The following is a 20,453-nucleotide window of genomic DNA, read 5'->3' as shown; positions in this document are numbered from 1 at the left end:
GAACTTCCTTTCTTTTTCTTTTTTTTTTTTTTTAGCTGAGCCATCCTGCCACTTGTTGGCAGCTCAGCTCAGGATGGGAATCGCACTGGCAACCCTGTTGCTCAGAGCTCACACTCTTGAGCAAACTCTTAATCAACTGAGCCACTTGGCAGGGCCCCCCACTTTAACATTTCTTATACGTCTTTTGGCAATGTATTTCCTCAGTTTTTCTGAGAAAGACTTTCTCCTTCACTTTGAAATATTTTCATTAGGTACAGGATTCTGGATTGACAGGTTTCTTTTTACTTTCAGCACTCAAGTAGCTCCATTGTCTTCTAGCTTGCATGATTTCTGGTAATTCTTAGCTTCCTCTGTAATGTGTTACTTTATTCTCTGGGCCACCTGTACGATTTTCTTTTTCTTTTAGCCTTTTGAATATGATTTGATTATGTCTAGTGGTGTGCATAAATTTGTTCTGGTGTTCTTCGAGCTTCTTGGGTCTGTGGCATGCTGTGTTTCCAGTTTTGGAAAATTCCCAACCTTTATTTCTTCAAATATTTCTTTGCTTGTATGACTTCATTTGGCCTCTTGTGCTCCAGCAATCCACCATGAGACATGCCCTGGGTACCTGTTGCAACTTCAGCATGGGATCCAGAGGAGCCGCAGGGAGCAAACCTGAGTCCAATGAACACAGTTTCCCAGCCCAGTCTAGCCCAGCCAATCCTCAACCTGGAGTACAGCTGTTTGGCTGAACCCAGTTTAGGTTAACTGAACTACAGTTGACCTAGAGATTTTTGTGAAGACAAATATTTTTGTTGCAAGGACCACAGAACAAAAGCAGAGAAAGTTTAACTATAATGACTGGCTAGAAACCTGGATAAAGATTCCTGGCAGCACAGCTATACAAAGACAGTCCAAGAAGCAGAACAGAGCCAGAAACATGGGTTCTGACCCCAGGTGCTGGCCCTGGCAGCTCGGACTTGCTAAGGGTGGGCCTCTTCCCAGCCAGTTCTATCAGCCCCTCGTCTGGAAAGGCTTCCCTGACCATTTTCCCTTCCCCAAGAGTTTAAACCTCCTTTCTTCCTATTGAGTTTTGTGACATCTAGTTTAACCCCAACTCCCAGAGACAACTATAGTCAAGGTCCTGAGGTTGTCTGCTGTCTCCCTGTCATTCAAACCCGAGCCCCGAAGGCCCATCTATATCCACGCCTGGTGTCTTGGGGGCCACTGTGACTTCAATATTCACTTACCTTCAGGATGAATTGTCTTCCTTTCTGCCACCTGGGAATTTCCATTTTCTTTCCCTTTGAAATTGTCTATTTATTTAAAAGTAAATTGTTATTTTAGTCAGCATCCTCACATAATTGGAGCAGCAGGTACATACCGACATGAGTTAGATCAGTCTACCACGTTGACTGGCAATCTACTTTTTTCCTGAGGAACTTGTTTTTTACAGTTGAAATTACCTCATACACACAGTTTTGTTTCCTGATTTTCTATTTGAATAGAACACATTTCCCCATGGGCTTGTGTCTCATCTCTCTCCATCTCCAGTGTGTTTAGCACAGGACCAGGCTTGTGGACAACAAATGTTTGTTGAAGGGCATCTCTTATAAACGAACTCTGAAAAGACCATTCAGGAAGGTGAGTGCATAAAGAAGCCTGGTCTGATAGGATGAAGCTGAGTGGGAACAGAACGAGAGGTATACACCCGAGTGTGGAGAGCTGTGGGTATCTGGGCTTCTTCAAAGCAAGTTCACCATGGAGTTCTCAGAACTGCTCAACACACAGAAGCAAGGTCCTGCCTTTTCAGATGACGTCTACAAATGTTTGACTCTGATTCACAGGGTGGGACCTGGAAACCACTTATCAAATGCTGTTGTTTTTTCCTTTCTCATTAGAGGAGCCAAGAAAACGCTGCCAAACCAGGTGATGCAAGAATGGAGCTGACTCAGAAATACCCAATCCCCTCAGGAATTTCCCCAAGAAACGGATTAGCCATCCTATAAACTCCCATCTGGAGGTACCTGGGGGAGAGCTTCTTACACTGAGGCCACTAAGAATCCCCGGTGATTATGGCTACAAGGAAGCAAATCCAGACTGTCATTTGCTACAGTGCAATAGTTGTTGGCTTTTAGAGAAACTAAAAATTCAGAGACAGAGCGACAGGATCTTTGAGGGAAAGAGGGGTGGGAACAGGGCAATGTAAATTAAAAACTTGACTTGCATCTGTTGAACACCTATCATATTTAATGCATGGATCTTTTTCTTCTAGATCAAGACACTTGACTGCCATCTACTGTAAAATTGTAAGAATGTACAAATCTATAGCATTCTTGTAGATGTGACACCTTTTTCTGCACATAATTTGCACAACTATACAATTCAGAGTGGAAACAAACATTTAGTTCAACACTACTATATGTCACACACTTTGCTGGGTACTTCCCAAACATTTATCATCCAATCTGAACAACTATCCTTCAGAACAGGTATTTACACCCCAATTTTACAGATGAAATGTGAGGACCTCTGAGGCAGGGAGGAAGAGAAGATACGATGAGGAAAGGACAAAGGGGCTTCATCTGTATTGGTAGATTTAACTCGGGCAGTAGGTTCACGGGTGTATTACAACTTCGTTATAACTTGGTACACGTCTAAAATGTTTTACAATAATTTAAGTCACTTGTGAAGATCCAGAGAGGTTAAGTAACTGACAGTCGGACAGTACTCTGATTAGAACCAGGACATTGTAGTTCTACCAGGTTGCTTCTATGAAATGGTTCAATTCAGCACAGAATCATGGCAAGATTATAAAATCTAGAAAGTACTTGTCTATATTAGGTCTGACTCCAGGAACAGATGCTCTTGTGACACCCTCTATACGTCTGTTCTACTTGGAGAATAGTCTGAACTTCATATTAAATACAAGTGGTGGAAAGCAGAGATATTTTTGCATCTTGGTCTACTAAATCGGTCAGGATCATTGCTTAGTCGTCAGTCACTTATAATTTCACCAAAGGCTCATTAAACATTTTCTTATTATGTTAATTCAGTCTGGGGCTTGTGGCTTATAATTACAGCTGCAAACCTAAGGGCAAGGTTCTTCTGATCTTGAGATGCTCTTTATGCAACAATACTTTCATTCACTTATTGTGTGGTGGGAAGGGGGAAGGTGGAAGTGGGAGTGAAGGATAAAATGACCATTTATTGAGCATCTATTATATGAGTCTGGTGTGATGCTAAGCACTGTCCTTGTGCTACTCCATTCAATCTTCAACCCGAGGGATACTGGCCCACTTAAAAAAACAGGTTTTTATAAGGATGCACAGATTAGTAGATATATAAGCTAGTTTACACACAGGTGGGGAGAGAGGCAACACATCAATACATAACACAACAAAAGTTCAGGTGTTAAGAAAAAAGGGCAAGAGGGTAGTTAGTGATGGCAGTGGGGGGCGCAAGGAGAGGTGACTTTAGATAGGGAGGAGCATCAGTGAAGATTAGGGCTTTTAGACCCATTTTGAGGAGGGAACTGGGAAGCACTTTACTTCCAAGTCTTTTGGCTTTTCTCTCAAGCAGGACAAGGCCCTGGGGAAGACAACCTCTCCAGCATGCATGTCACAGATGATCCGCCACAGTCCCTAAAGCTGAGGTACAAGGGAGGAGGAATTACCAGCAGGGAGGCAGGCAAAGACTAACAATTAAACAACTACTCAAACCCAATTCTAATCCTGGGAGAGAATCTGCTGGTGGGAATCTGTAGGCAGTGGTGACAAAACCAGATTTTTCAAGAGATGCTCAAACTGTCAGTTTTAATTATAAAGCACACTTGACAACAGGTGAAACAAGATGAAATTTAAAGACTGAGAAAAAGTAAAATTCCCGAGTACGTCAACCAATGTCCAATTTTCTCTACTTTAGGGCTACAGTAATTAGCCATACTCTGAAGATCTAATTTTACAAAATATATCCCTGTCTCTAACAGGCCCACTCTAACAATTTAATCTTCTATCCCTCTCATGTATAAAGTGGGAATAAATGTTAGAAATTCAAGTTCATGTAAGTTTAGACACGCATTTCAGATACAAGATATTACACAATGGTTTCTTTTATCTAAATCACACTTCTTAACGCCCAATGCTAATAACATGTAGATGCCTTAAGACAGTACATAGTGAAAATTTAAAGGAAATTAGACATTTGGAATAACATAATTTCCGGATTTTAATTTTTTAAAAACTGTAATTAAATGAGAAAGGATAACTGGAAATTCCAGGTATGTGCTTTGGTAGCGTTTACTCATTTGGCGCTGGTAAGCAAGCAGACTGCTTCACCTTCGACCAGCCTTCTTGATCGTTTCTACTGAAGCTGCCAAATATGTTCCCACAAGCTCACTAGCACACCTTCATTCTCGGCACTGCCTTTGCCAAGCTGCCTCCAGGGCTGGGGGTGTTTCCAAGGCTGCCTTTCCAAAGGGCTTACTGCCATTCTCCGAACACTGGTCTTTCCTGTGAGAACGAGCTGTCTCCACGGATCTTTTCATTTCAGCACCACTCAAACTTTCTAAAATCAATGTCGGAGCTGAAAAGGAACTCAGAAGACAATGCACCTAGTCTCCCCCTGACTGAACATAGAGGGGAGAGATCGTACAATGAATTACCAGCCAAGTCAGGATCAAGGACTAACCCTCCATACCAGAGGCCCAGGGAATTCCTTTTATCAAGGGCATAACAGGTGCCACACACTTGACATTTACTCTCATTCAATACCAAGGAAGCAGTGGCCCCTTTTCATAGATGATGAAACCGATTCAGAGGTTAAGTAACTTGCCAAGTAGCCAAGTATGTGACAAGGGCAGGAATGAAACCAGTCCTGTTTAGTAACATATGCTCTCTTCACTGGATCTCGATGTCAACAACTCCCAGACGTCAGTGCTCCTCGACCAGTCTTAGCCACCCCACTTCACATCTCTGTCCACCTGGTATTAAATTCAAAGCAGGTGAGAACTAAGCCATCCATCACACGGTGTCGGTTGGAGAAGCATACTGCTCAGGCTGCAGGGACATTTCATTTGTTTAAATGTTTTTATTTAAAAAAAAAAAAAATTTAAAGACCTTCATGGCACAACTTCTTCCCAGCACAGTTGTTTTAGTTATTATCAATTACAATACAATTACAACCAATAAATCAAGGAGGGGAGGGAGAACTTCTGACTTCAAACTTAAAAAAAAAAGGGGGAGGGCCAATTCAAACAAAGTTAAAAAAATACTTAAAAAACCTTTCAGAGTAATTGCCAACACAACTGTCTTATATTGGCATTCCGTGTCCTGCCATCTGATCAACGCAGACACAGGTAGTGCTGAGAAATAGTGTCCCAATACAGGTATACAGATGAGGTAATTTACAACAACACAGAAGTTGTTACTCTGTAAACCCTTGCCCCCCACCCACCCAGTTGGGTCTTTTTTTTCCATGCTTCTGCAGTGACTCCTTAAGTAGCATTTAAAAAACTTCTATTTCTTTTAAAGGCTCTTGGGTGGCTTTTCAGAGTCCTCTGCATTCACCTTCAGTTTCTTGCAAGGGCTGATGCTTGTTAGGAGGTCCAGCTGTCTGCAGCTCCCCACATCAGCCTCTGCTACACCTAGATTCTCTGAGCTACAAGGGTAGGCTGTGAAGTCTTGATTTACAACCCTCCTCCCCACCTCAAAAGAAAGAATTTATTAGTCATAAGTGTCCTGTTCAAATCACAATCCAGTGAAAACGTAATCACAAATTGCATCTCTGGCACATCCGGTGCTTTTAGCTTCTGCACAAAGTCAACATGGTAACCCGCCACAGCATTCTAGGGCATAAAAGGGTCAAGAACAATAAATATCCACTGTGAGTGGCCACAAGGAAGAACATCACCCTGCCACACAGTCAGAACATTTTCCCTATGGTTGAGAAGCATAAAAGGAGGCTTTATCTTCCGCTAAAGTTCACCATTATAGTCACTAAAGCCATCACCTTGATAAAGTTACTAGAGCCAAGATTGGTTACAAAGTTCGTTAAATTCATTAAATTCAACTCCTCAAATAATTACGTTAATCTATGACGCCCAGGTGAGAAAGGCTTATGCATCTATAAAGGTAGGAGAATGGGGATCTAAGACTTTAGGCCTTAAATTATGTTGGAAGAATTTTTCCTAGTCCCCACAAGCAGCTACTGTAATGAAGTAACAGGAGAAAATACAGAGCTGATGGTGTTGCTATTGTGCTTAAAAAACTAGGCTTCCTCAGTGAAGCACCTGATAAACTTAGGTGGTTGGATTACAGTGGAAAATCCACTTTACACATACACAAACACACAAAAACTGGCGACTTTTTCCATCCCCAATCCCTGCACTGCTGAGACAAAATGAGTTTTATGGCAAAGGATCCTTAATCCCCAGAGACGCTTTGGCTTGTGGTGCTTTTTTAAGGCCTCTCTGCCCTGCCCAGTACCATGGGTCGAACGAGGGGTGTATAAAAATGGGGGCCTTAGGAAGCCTCCATGGCACAGGGCTGCAGGCCCCTCAGATGTGAACGTGAGACACCCACCCAGCGAGACCTTTACACAGGGAACTTAAATCTAACCTTGATAAATAAAACCAAACGTTTATTTACACCAAAGAATTCCAACACTGGATCTTTCACATATGAAGGACAAAGTATTATATATATACACACAGCAAGGGGTGGCAGGGCTGTAACAAGAGAGTTGAGTTTTCCCACAATTACAGGTCTACCATTTCAGTTTCACTGGAGACAGTGGCTCTGCTCCTACCTCTCAGACACCTTTACAAGACCGAGGGGCAGGTCCTTCTCACTGACTGGATGACATGTGAGGGAAGGGGAAGGTAGGAGGGAAAGAAGGTAAAAGCTTAAAATGAAAAATCTGTGGCCACATCTCCCATTAGCTCTTAAAGAGTTGCTAGCATAAAACCTATACAATGTTTTCTTCTTTTGTAAAAAGCAATAAGTTACACCCAGTAACTAGCTAAATTCAAAATGGCCAAGTCAAAGAAAACTGAAAAAGGTTTTGCCTTCTTCCCCCTCCTACCAACTGTGGGCCATGTTGGGAGATGAAAGAGGAGAGAACCAAGGTAAGGAGCCTGGGAGGGAAGGTTATTAAAACTTTAAACTAAACAGAAACTAAACTTCTAAGTGAGCTGGATTTAGGGTTAGGTCAGTAAGACATGATTTGTACTGAACAGAAGTTTTCAGGACCTGTCTGCACTTTGGGTAGATTTTCGTCATCTCCATGTAACCAAGACATATTTCCACTAGATTCACCAGGACAACCCCACTGAAGCACTTTTGGAGTAAAGTGATGTGAGTGGCTAGCATGACACTGCTCTTATAAATTGGGTCCTCCCTTCCTCCTTCCTTCCCACCTCCCTTGAGAAGCTACATTTTTGTAATCTCTGGAGAACAGCATGAGATACAAATCCCCATAGTGTGGGATGGTGAGGGAGCGATGGTGGGCGTGGAAAGAGATTCCACCCAAACGCAGCAGCTGGGATCGAGGCTGGTTTATCTTTGCTATTTAGTGATGAGAAATTGAATTTGGAAGGGGAGAAAAAAAATTGTCCGTGAAATATTCCACCTGCAGGTAATTTTTCAGGGAATCCCCTGAGTTATGAAAAGTTTGAGTTAAAAAAAAAAAAAGAAAGAAAAGAAAAAAAGAAGAAAAAGAAAATCAGCCTATTATAATTTTTTTTTTTATGACTGAACTACTATAAATCCACAAGCAACGGTTCAGACACGGTGCTTCTTAATTATTTCACCCCTCCCGCCAGGCGCAAGCTGCATCAAGGCGAGAGCAGACTCCCCCACCTCCGCTCAGGCATCAGGAGACAGAAGGGGCCATTACTGCTGAGCGCCAGCGGCAGCCGGAACAGGCATCCCGAGGGGGTTGGCAGCAGCAATCACCGGTGAGCCTGCCAGAGGTCCAAGGGGTGAAGGGGTTGGCACTGAAGAAATCCCTGAAAGAAAACAGCTGACAGTAAGCCAGAGACACCAACCACGGAAATCTTAGTCACCAGCTTTTCATAGTACCTACCTCAAAAGTGACACAGTAATTCTTTTTATTGAAGGCATCTCCTTAGCCAGATTTTATAAATTAAACTAATTTCAAAATAAGTACTCACAAATTAAAATGACAAGTTCTAATAAATTTAGGAGACAGGTAAAAAGAAATTATGCTTGTAGAGTGTGAGCAGTTTGTCCCAGGTACACAGCTAGAAAGTGGCAACTATGCCTGGATTCCAACCCAAGCCTGTGTAGGGCAGTACTGTCCAGCACTGTGCCCTGTAATCTGTGCTAACATGGCGGCCATTGGCTAGTGAAACTAAGGAACTGATTTTTAAATTTTATTAGATTTTAATTAATTTAAATAGCCACCTGTGGCTAGTCACTACCATACTGAACAGCAAAGCAGGTGGCTGGAGTCAAAACTTATGTGCTCACACCACACTGCCAACTAAAATTTCAAAGCCACTAAGAGTCGTTTTCAGTGGAGAAAGCAGCACTTCCCATCTCTAAGCTAGAGTCGTGTTTTGGAATTTACTTCCATTTGGCTTCTTCCACCTATCTAATGACCAGGATTACCTGTTAATTGCCCTCAATCAGCCAGTTATTCAATTTTCAAAATGTTATATACATATTTCCAGTAGGCAATATATTCAAGTGGTTCAAAATACAAAAGGTTCAAGAGTATACAGTGAATAAAATCTCCCTTGCCCCGTTGCTTAGCCAACTTATGGCACCATTTCTGGGGCATATCTTTCCAGAAATATTTTATGCACATACATGAGTAACATTTAACAAGAATATTCATATAAGAATCATATATAAGAATGTGATTGTATGCTTTTTTTTAAAAAAAAAAATTTTATTGGGCAATTGGGGAAGGGGAACAGTGTTGGGGAATTGGGGAGGGGGAACAGTCAAGTTGTTGTTCTTCAATCTTAGCTGTGGAGGGCGCAGCTAGCTCAGCAACAAGTCCAGTCGCCATCTGGCCACCCATTGGCAGCTCGCGGCCACTCAGCTCAAGGTGCCGTGATCAATCTTAGTTGTGCGTGGGCGTAGCCCATCATCCCATGTGGGAGTTGAACCGGAAACCTTGTTCTAAGAGCGCATGCTCTAACCACTGAGCCATCTGACTGCCTGTAGGCAGCTCAGCTCAGGCGCAGCTCACTGGCCCATGTGGGAATTGAACTGGCAACCCTGTTGCTCAGAGCTCGTGCTCTTAACCAACTGAGCCACTCGGACGGCCCCTGATTATATACTTTTACCCTCTCCTAGTCTTCAACATGCTTCTGCATCTTGCTTATTTCACATTATCTTGGAATTGAAAGAACGTGAAACATTTACTCATTCTTTTCTCTGGCTGCATTCACTCTATTGAATGAATGTCCCATAAGTCTTTAACCAGTTCCTTACTGAGAGCCGATTTCAATGTTTTGCTATTACAAATAAGGCTACAAAGTAACCTTGAATATAGCATTCTACACACAGGCCAGATACCCAGAGGATAAATTCTAGAAGGCAGCTAGTTCTTTAAAAAAGAATTGGGACAACAGCAATTATTTGAAGGTGTCTGAGTAAATGCCCTCACTACCACACATGTGCCCACAGGGATGTTGCCTACATGTATAATTCTTAGAAGATGGGCCTATAGTTTCTTTTGAATAATTGTATACTCTGTACAAAAACTCAGTCTAAATCACAATGACTCAATAATGAAAAGGAATTTCATATAGACCTTTACAATTTACTAGGCACATTGTGGTTGCTCTGGAAAAAAAAAAAAATCAAAGAACCATATATACATATATATCTCTCTCTCCATGTATAAACCCTACCTCTACTCTCCCCAATTCTTAATCCTGTTTCTGAGGACCATGTAAACTACTATCACCCCTAAACTGTGAGATGAAAGATCTCTTTTTATTCTTCATGGCTTGTTGGGACTTTCAAGTCCCTCTGAGGAATGTTTGGGATACTGGCTTAGAACAGCCTGTTGATACCCTACTCAAGGCAACGTCACTCAAGTATACCAAGTGTCAAAAGCACCCTGAAAACTGGTGGAAAGAGCCACACAAGTCAGTATGTCAATAAGATAATCATTACAAAGAAGAGGAAGTCCACAAGAAATCAGGCCACAAATAGGGACAAAAACTAGGAGAGCAGGTGACTTCTACCGTTTTTCGTTTTTTTTTTTTAAAAAAGGAATTTATCAGTGAACTGACCTGACATCATATTGGCGCTGCTGACAGGCGTACTGCCCCCTGGCATGCTAGATGAGCCCATTCGAGCCTGGTCCTTCACAACAGTGTCTAGAAAGAGACAAAAAGATTAGCTTCTGTTAAGCCTAATGATTAAACTAATGGTCTTAAAGCAGTTACTATCATTCTTTGCATTTTATTTATACTTCCTATTATTCCCAGAAGAACTTAAGGTGGCAACTGCCTTCACCATGAATTAGACAAGTAATAGAAAATAGAATTACCTTTCCTGTCAAACTGTGGTACAGGCGACATCTTAAACTAAATGGTAGGAAGATGAGCTAATTATCCATGGTAGAGTTAATTTAAAACAAAACTGATCCCATTAGGGCTTCATGAGACAATAGTTTAACTTGGCTTGGACAGTGATATGTTATCAGAGTGAACTGGTCTTACTGCAGTCCACAGCTCAGCTACTTAAGCATGGTGCCAAAGAGGCCAAAACTATAGGTTTGTTCAAATTAGTGCTATGACCACAGACTTCACTCTCCATGTCAATCAGGTAGTCAGTCTGCTTCAGTACAGAAGACTGGGCAAGAGTGTAATCGATTCACTCCAGAGCCATCCCACCACTCCCCAAGGAACAATCCAATGTTGAAGCTAGTATCACAGTGAGGAAGGGATGGGTCTAAGAGACATTTTCACCCAGGACAGCACAGTTCGCTATACTCACAAACCTAGGTCAAGGTGTTCATACAGTAAGATTTTCAAGCCTCCTTGGCTCTCTCCAGTAAATGATTACTAGAGACAGGACAGTTATAGGGCTGTTGTTATAATCCAAACACTCCAGGCTAGCCACTGAGAAGTGTCACCCACACAGTTAGAAAAGCAGTTTATTTAGGAGTGATAACGTATAAGGTACTCTGTTAGACAAGAATCCTTCCAATAATTCTGTAAGACAATTGCCATCATTGTCCCTGTTTGAAGAAACCAAGCCTCATCGTAGGTGAAGTAACTTTGCCGCAAGCTAAGTGGAGCTGGGATTCCGGCTGTTCTGTAGGACTGTAGGCCCAGCACTTTCTTCTCACATATATTCAATCACCCCTGCCCTGTACAGTCTGCTGGGCAGGCCTGCACAGGCTCCGTGGATTGGACAGTTGGACTCACAGAAATAGGGGTGCTCCATGGCCTCTCTTGCAGTGAGCCGTGACTGATGGTCATACCGCAGCAGCTTGTCCAGGAAATCCAAGGCCTCAGGGCTGACAAGGTGCTGGTTTTCACTATGGACAAAGCGTTCCCATCGCTTACGGGAGTGTCTGCAGAGCCAAAAGGCGTAATGAGAAATGAATCACGGGGCAGAGAAGCCCAGCCAGTAGCAAAGAGAGATCAAAACTCAAGAAACTAGTCTTATACCACTCTGCCACTGGGAGACAACAAAGCTAACTGAGAGACCGGAAACAGCAGAGTTGCAGAAAAGAGAAATCCGGGTCCTGACAATTTTATGAGACACAATTCGGGTTATCTTACAGGACTGACTGCTTCTGCACAGCAGGGAGGGTCAGGTGGCTGGGCTAACCAGGCCTCTTCCCCTCCCCACCCCTCCACATTCCTGGGATGTCTGCCACTGGGCCAGCAAAAGCTTTTGCATCAGGAAAGTTCACCGCCTGCTAAGCGGTGAATGAATTAGTACTGTGTCTGGCCACTATTTTCAGAGTCCGGTCATCTGCACATCAGTCTCGAAGCATGCATTTCCATTATTCTTTCTTTCTCTTAGAGAGGGTTTTGTCTTTTGGAGAAGCAAGCTAAATCAAGAGATTTTGCTATCTGACTCGCCTGTAACCCCTCTACTAGAACCTACATTGTACTCATTTTACAGGAACTCTAACTATCATCTCCACATGCAGACTCCCGATGGCGAATCTGGGAAAACGGCCATTGGATCCAGTGCTTTGATCACAGGCCTGTCTATGCAGCATCCTAGAGCACTGGACCACTGAGAACGTAACTATGCTGGTAAAGAGAACATAACTATTTTGAGGATCCAAAGCGTCAGTTTATACCCAAAGTGCTTAAGGTAGGAGTGCACAGATTTTGTTTTATGACTTACCTGCCCAAGATATCGTTGAAACGTGGATCTAATTCAATGTTGTATTTGTCAATATAGTCATATAAATCTTCTGTCCCCAGAACCTTGGCTATCCTCACCAACTAGGATTGAAGAAAGACAAAAACCCACGCGACGAGCCCATTACGATTAAATCAGCAATTCACCATGACTGAATTAACAAGAAGGGATCATTATGGCTACAGGTATGAATGCTACATTTCAATTTACTTCAACTTTCTGTGCATGGCAGGAATGGATTTCCAAATATAATTCCCTAAATTATTACTCAATGTGAAGGTGTCAAAAAGGGAAGATATAACCCTCTATAGCCTGGTTCCTTCTGCTTGAAATGGTTCCCTAATGAAGTCCTGTGTTTTTCTCCCTCACAACTCAGCTGAAGATGTCACTTTTTTTGGAGGCTCCCCTTGTCTACTCAGACCACTCACTCCCACAACTGCCTTCTGTACCTTGTCTTCACTTCTACTGACATTTATAACTGTAACTTATTTCCTTATACGTTTGATTCCCTTACTAGACAGACTATGAACTATTTGAGAGGAGGGACTAGTCTTTCCTTTTTGTCTGTATTCCCCAGCCCTGTACGGCACCTGATATAGAGTTGCTGATTTTAACTGATCTTCAAAGGGAAGTGGAGCTAGTATAAAAAAAAAACCACCACCTCTATTTCTGCTGACATACATCAGCTCAATCCATAAAAAGACAAAAGGATCACAGAAATACCACATATAAACCAACATGCTGGAGACAACATTCCCAACTCTAATGAAAACTCATGTTAGGAAATTCTAAAGTAATGTCAGTCCTATTTTACTATAAAACAACACAAATCAATAAGACTAGGGGAAAAACTGCAATTTCAAAAGGCTAAACTGGTAGCTCCCAAAATACCAATTTGAGGATCAATATTGGGTTGGCTGAATAAGCCATGAATTTAAAATTATTCTAGGGCCCTGCTCCACTCTCAGAGATTCTGAATTAATAGGTCTAGGTGAGGGCCGGGCACCTGTATTTTAGCAAGATCTGCTATAGTTTCTAATGAGTAGCCAGATTTGGCTGTCACTAGGTTAGACCAGCAAGTTCCCAAATGGAAATAAAATATACCACCTGATCATAATTGTCATGTCCATGGAAAAATGGCTCCTTCCGGAAAATCATACTTGCCAGCATACAACCCAAGCTCCACATATCCAAACTATAATCGTACATCTGCATGAAAGTGAAGAAAATGTTACTGTTTTCAAAATTAAAAATTGCTCTTAATTAAAAAGGAAAGAAAAAATTACTCCACTGAAAAGTCCAAACCCCCATAACATCTTCATGTACTTCTTTTCGTCTTTTCTTTTATGCATTTCCCCCCCGTTTTAAAACAATCTGTGTATACTATTTTGAATTTCTTTTTTCACTTACATAAGAACATCTCAAACTTAGTTTATGGAAACTTTTGAATGTGTAGCATTATTTTATTGCATAAATATTTCAGAATTTAATCTTTAATTCTCCATAATAGGATAATGTTTTGTTTTTCACTATTATAAATAATGTTGTAAAGAGTATTTTTATGCATAAAATGTTTGAGCGCAGGGCTTTTTATCTTCAAAATCCCAGGAAAGGAATTCCAAGACAGAGTCTGAACTTTTTAAGGTATCTGATAATAACAACTGGGAGGACGAGGTACTCCCAAGGATTTTGTTTCTGTTGAGGAGAAAGAGGGCTTTCTTCTTTTTTGGTAAGGGGAAGGTCTTTGTAGCTAGAATACAATTTAGGAAAATCGTCAGTGAACATTATTCAGTGTACTCCTTCAGTTGGTTAAACCCAGCTTACAATTCTCAAACTAGCTCTAGAGTTTCTAATTAGAAAAAGTATCTCTGGTGTGCTTTCTCTTCAGTTAAGATCAAATGCAGATCTATTCATATTCTACTCACATGCAGCGGTTCTCAACCTGTGGGTCGCGACCCATTTGGGGGTCAAACGACCCTTTCACAGGGGTCGCCTAAGACCATCGGAAAACAAAAAGATATTTACATTACGATTCATAACAGTAGCAAAATTACAGTTATAGAGTAGCAACGAAAATAATTTTGTGGTTGGGGGTCACCACAACATGAGGAACTGTATTAAGGGGTCGCGGCATTAGGAAGGTTGAGAACCGCTGCATTATGGCAATAAAAACTGAAGTTGTGGAACATAAACTGAGGTGATTCATATTTTACATTCATTCATATAAAAGGGACAGCCATTGATGTGTATAAAGGACCTACTCAAAAGCACAAGTGATATTTTTTGCAAATTATGTACAAAATAAGCACAGGACCAAAGTTTTATCTGCCTTTCTCTTCTCACCTGATAGTCTACAAGTAGCTCAGGGCCTTTGAAGTATCGGGAAGCAACTCGGACATTATATTCTTGGCCAGGATGGTAAAACTCAGCCAAACCCCAGTCTATTAGCCGTAGCTGAAAGAAAGAAGAAAAAAAAAAGAGTAAACCAAGAGCAATTTTATCTTTCAAGCTAGTCCCCATACTGCCATTAGAATACTCTTTTCAAAATACCAGCCATGAAACCTGGTCAGTCAGTGACTACCTATTATATTTAGGATGAAAATAAAAACTTAGCTTGACATACAGTAAAACCTTGGATTGTGAGTAACTTGGTTTGCAAGTGTTCCGCAAGACAAGCAAACATTTCTAGTACATTTTAACATGGTAAACGAGCGATGTCTTGCAATACAAGTAGTTTGTTTCTGGAACAAATTATGCTTGCAAACCAAGGTATTACTGTACAGGGTTCTCCATGATCTAATTCCTGTGCTCCAGTGAGACTTTCTGAAAGACACAATCTCATTTTGTGCTTCTGCAAATTTCTTAAACTGTTCATCTGAGTGGGCTGTCTCCACTATCCAACCTAGATTCCTACTAGTGAACATCTCATCTTTTAAGATATTTAAGTTAGCCCTTTCACTAAAGTCTTTTCTAATTATCCAAGTAGAACCAACCATTGCCTTTAGCACCCCCTGAAGCTCAAATACACTTCTTTAATAGAACCTATAACTCTTTATTGTATATTTGTTTTCTTTCTTTTTCAATATGGACTGTAAGCTCCTGAAAGGCAAGGGGCTGTTTCATTTACCTTTGTAAGTTTTTTAATTCAACATAGTGACCAGCACACAGGGGGAAAATGAGAAATATGTGCTGAGTGAAAAGAGAAAAGCCATGGAAGATGGCTCTTGCCAAAGTGTATCCTGAAGTGTAAAAGTACTAGTAAGGACAAAAGGCCACCTTATGTGCCCACTATGCGAAGCATTACCATTGAAGTGTGAGCATAGGGCCTAATTAATGCCTGACTACTCTGTTACTGTCTCTGTAAGTTCACTGTTAGCTAGGTACAGTGTCTTCTTTATTTTAGTAAACAAAGAGAAATACAACAAAAGTTACAAAAGAAAGGGTAACTTTTTAATTTTTTATAGCCTTTCTCTTCAGTCTCTTAATATTAAGTGCTCATGAGCTTCCTTTCTTATCAGTCAGTATTCCCAGATGACTATTTCTGGGTTTGTGACTTCACACACAGCATATTGGTGTTTTTCACTTATACTCTCCAGCCCATGCCTCCCTGCCAGCCATTTCTCCCTCTGCGATCATCTAACAGACATCTCAAAGGTTATTCCCTGCAAAACCTGTTTCTCCCACAGCCTCCCCCTTCTCGGTTAAAGGTTAATTACATTCATCCTGTCATTCAGGTCCAAAATTTTTCACTCTGCAATCGTTTCCTTTATACCCCACATCTAATCTGTCAACAAGTCTTGCTGGCTCTCCCATATTTTGACCATTATCACCACCTCCCCTCCTACTGTCCTGGTCCATGCCACTATCATCTTGTGTCTGACTTATTGCAATAGCCCCTTCTCCTAACTGGTCTCTTTGCATTCACTCTAGTCCTCTATTCTCTACACAGCAACTAAAAGGATTCTTTTAAAAAGCTTTTGATTTAAAAATTATTATAAATTCACAGGAAGTTGGAGATGTTCTGTGTACCCGTCACCCAGTTTTCCCCAATGGTAACATCTTATATAATTATAGTGCAATATCAAAACCAGGAAACTGACATTGGCACACTTCACAGACAGGCCTTGTTTTTCACCAGTTTTACATGCTGGTGTGTATGTGTAGTTCTATGTAATTTTATCACATATAGATTCATGGAACTGTTCCATCACCACAGATGTCCATTTTACCATTCTTTTCCCTCACTTTCTAACCCCTGTAACCCCTCTGTTCTCTAATTCTGTCATTTTGAGAGTGTTATTATAAATGGAATCATAAGCATAACTTATTTTTGAGATTGCTTTTTTCACTCAGCATGAGATCCATGGAAGTTGTTGCATCATCAATAGGTTTTTCGTTTTTATTACTGAGCCATACTACTGAGTAATAAGCTATATGATATAGATATATCACAGTTTGATTAACCATTCATTATTGAAGGACATTTTTTGTTTTTGTTTTCTCCCAATTTTGAGCTATCACAAATAAAGCTGCAGTCATATATAGGTTTTTATGTGGACCTAAGTTTTTGTGTCTCTGGGATAAATGCCACTGCTGGATTGTTTGGTAGCATGTTTGTATAGCTTTTAAAGAAGCCAACAAACTATAAAATAACAGTTTGGCATTTTCCCAAAATGGCTGTGCCACTTTACATTCCCACCAGCAATGTATGAGAGATTGAGTTTCTCTGCATCCTTGCCAGCATTTGGTGCTATCACTATTTTTAATTTTAGCTGTTCTAATGGATGTGCAATAAACTTTCTAAAATGCAAGTGAGAACTTGCCAACTCTCTCCTCAAACCCCGCAAAAGCTCTGCATCTTCAGAGAAAAGGCCTGACAATGGTATTTAAGGTTTTACATGATCTGGTTCTCTTTACCTCTCTGAACCCACTTCCTTTCTTCCCACACCCCCAAACCCCACCATTCATTTTATCCCAGCTCTAACCTTGTCGCTGTTCCAAAATGCCAGGTACATTCATGCCTTAGGGCTTTTGCATCTGTGATATCCTCTACCTTGGACACAGGTTGCAGAGATGGTTCTCTTCAAGTGTTCTCCAAAAATGTCACCTTCCCAATGAAATTTTCCCCTTTACTCCCTTGTTTAAAACACGTCCCACTGTTCCCTATTCCTGACTTATTTTTCTTCCACATCACTTCTAACTTTCTAGCCCACCAGCCTCCCCCATATGCAAGCTCCCTATGGACAAGAGTTATTTTCTATTCGTCTTACGTATATATTCCCAGTCTCTAGCATAATGCTTATTACACAGTGTGTGTCTAAAAAAGAACATTAGTTGAATGAACAAATCACCTACATCCACAAAGCCTATAACAAAGAGCCATTACTGCCCACAAAAGGTGGGCTTGGTAACCTTACAAAACTGAAATGTTAAAAAGCACGTGGTCAGTGCAGCTTTTATTAAAAGCACTTGTAGAGCTTGTGGGCCTCATGACACTTGCTAATAAGCAGCAGCATTTTCTGACTATTTCATCCATTTCACAACTGTGTACACTTAGTTCTCACAATAACCTAGTGGCATGCAGGGCAAATATTATTATGCCTGTTGTGCAGGTAAGAAAGAGGAGGCAAATGAGAAAGGAGTTTCCCAAGATGTTAGTTATTCAATTAATAAAACAAGAAGCCAGGTTACCTGCCCAAAACTAATGTTTTGCCCAGCATACTAGTCTGTTTTCTTCTTGATAGTATTCTTAGGAATATGAGTGAATAATGGTTTAAACATTCTGATGTTAATTCATTCATTCACCAAATATTTGTCAAGTGCCTAATAGGTCCCAGGAACTGTGACAGATGCTGGGCTGTTCACTCTGTCATGCTGTAAAGACTTGTCGGTTGTTCACTTTACCTTTCTGTGCTCATGGTCAATCATGACGTTATGGGGCTTCACATCTCTGTGCATAATTCCCATGCTGTGACAATAATCCAGGGCCTGTGAAAGGAACAGGTGAGAAAGGCAAGAGTAAGCTTGCAGAGGAGTGGTTTTCTAGTTAAAATCCTTTACTTTTTCCTCCACAGTTTTCCTTCTAGCCTCACAACACCCCTGGCAGTCAATGTTAGGACCATCACTCCCACAGCCATTCTTCAGGGACTTGTTCAAGATCCCACAGTCTAACCCATGGCCTCCGAACTTCAAGTTCTGTTCTGGCAGTTGTTTCAAAATCCTTTGTTCAAAAAGACCCAAAGTTTACACCGACTGCATCACTTCCAATTTCTCCTTACCCAAAACCTGGATTATTTTCACAAACATGCCCCTCAAAAGAAGAAAATATGGCCTGCTGCCTGCTTTTGTGAATGTTTTATTGGAGCACAGCCACGTCTATTTGTCTGCATGTTGTGGGTGCTGTCATATTACAACAGCAGATCTAAGAAGCGTGAGAAAGACCCTACCGCCCTCAAAGCCAAAAATTTTACTGTTTACCCCTGCAAGGAGGTTTGCCAACTTCTGATTTATGACATCAAATCCAATTTAAAAACCATGGTCAATCTGAAACTAAGGTGAAGTGAGTGGCACGACCTTTGGGGTTTGCTAATCCCGGCCTTTAAGTCAGCTGATGTCATTGGCTGAATTCTTGTCCTTCCCGAAGGTCAACTTGTGCTCGTATGGTGCCCAGGGCCAGGTAAGCATATCCTTAAGTTTGTGAGGTCCTGCTTGCCACAAGATTGCACGAGCCAATGGAAAGATCAAATATCTCTGCTGGCATAGTGTACAAGCCCACATGTTCAAATGCAGGCTTTAATTCAACCCTCGTTTAGTAAGAAACTTGAGCCGACTCTTAGCAATTTTCTCATCTATGAAGTTGATCTTGTGACTACCAGAACAAGATATTTGGTGATTCCACTTTAGAAATCAAAGTCCACGCTAAATTAGCAATCTCTAAGCAGAGATTTACATAATCCTTAGGACAATGACCTTTTGACAGCTGAGTTTACTATTTTGTGTGTTCAATTTTAAGTGAAATAGAGTATACCAGAAGCCAACACATCAGGAGCTATTTTTACAAGTATGGACAACGTAATTGTTAACTTTTATAGGAGTAAGATGGAAATTACAAATTTTAAGGGGTCTCAGCTATCTTCTAAATACCTTTTCCAAAGCATTCTAAATTATACTTACTAAACCCTATCCCATAACCCTTGCATTAGCAGAAGAATTCTGATGCTAGTAACTTATTAAAAACTTAGATAGATGAAGAGGCCCCTTCTTTCAACATATTTTACAAAGTTAATACACTAGCTTTTCTATAGCCATTTGGGTTATTTAACAAGGGAAGATGAATCTAAAGATATTTAGTATCCAAGGTTCCCTTACCTTCAGAATCTCATACATGTAAAATCGAATATCATAGTCTGTTAACGTCTGGTACAATTGCTGTTAAAGACAAATGCAACATTTGAGCCATGAAATACTACTGATGGAAGGCAATTTCTCATCCTCATTTGTAGTAAATCAAACCAAGACTTGGCTCATTTGCTATCGTGCCAAGATCTGTCCCTATACCAGTCTCTATTTTTCCAACATAACATTCACTTGAAAGAGATACTTTTTACTCTACATGTAAAAGTGAAGGATTACTTAAAATCATATTGTTGAAATTATACAAATCTCCAAGCCAATTTAATAGAACTATTTCTGTACCAATTTGAAAGTAAACTCTGAACAACTGTTATGTATCCTTTCTAGTTTCTAAAAAGTTGCAGTCTTTAAAAAACATGCACATATATATCATTAAATGGTTAGTGTTATCCTCTGACAATGTTTTCTTTGAAATTATCATTCTGATTCTAAAACAGATTCTTCCTTTTTTTCCTTTTTTCAGCAAAAGAACTGACCCACTTATTGAACATTCTTGAGACTGGACTGACTCAAGGGTAAGTCAAATACCTTTACAACTTGAAACCCAAGACTGTGGATTCTTCTGTTGTACTGGGATTGAGAAATGTTTGAAGTAAGTGGGCCCGCTGCATGGGCAGGAAGTCAGAGATATCTGTTGTAGAGGTTTGTGTTGTAGCAGAATTTACAACACCCTTCCCCACTCGT

At 40.8% G+C, this 20,453-nt stretch overlaps 1 protein-coding gene across 4 annotated transcripts in view; it reads right to left on the bottom strand.

The window, feature by feature from the left end:
• Positions 1–5,047: 5,047 nt before the first annotated feature.
• The window catches only part of CSNK2A1 (casein kinase 2 alpha 1), a 49,788-nt gene continuing 34,382 nt past the window's right edge, over positions 5,048–20,453 (bottom strand). For 3 of the 4 annotated variants that reach the window (XM_019645784.1, XM_019645785.1, XM_019645787.1), the window contains 8 exons: positions 19,725–19,784; positions 18,261–18,344; positions 14,700–14,810; positions 13,464–13,565; positions 12,339–12,439; positions 11,399–11,547; positions 10,256–10,342; positions 5,050–7,987 (listed from right to left, as the gene is read on the bottom strand). In XM_019645784.1, coding sequence (XP_019501329.1) covers positions 7,872–7,987; positions 10,256–10,342; positions 11,399–11,547; positions 12,339–12,439; positions 13,464–13,565; positions 14,700–14,810; positions 18,261–18,344; positions 19,725–19,784 — 810 coding nt within the window. In that variant the 3' untranslated portion in view covers positions 5,050–7,871. Of the gene's footprint in view, positions 7,988–10,255; positions 10,343–11,398; positions 11,548–12,338; positions 12,440–13,463; positions 13,566–14,699; positions 14,811–18,260; positions 18,345–19,724; positions 19,785–20,453 lie in introns of all 4 variants that reach the window. The other variant, XM_019645786.1, reaches the window with a different exon arrangement.

This window comes from Hipposideros armiger, unplaced genomic scaffold (genome assembly GCF_001890085.2).
Source record: "Hipposideros armiger isolate ML-2016 unplaced genomic scaffold, ASM189008v1 scaffold_94, whole genome shotgun sequence".
In the NCBI taxonomy this organism is placed as follows: Eukaryota; Metazoa; Chordata; class Mammalia; order Chiroptera; family Hipposideridae; genus Hipposideros; species Hipposideros armiger.
This window is presented reverse-complemented; position numbering and strand designations above follow the sequence as displayed.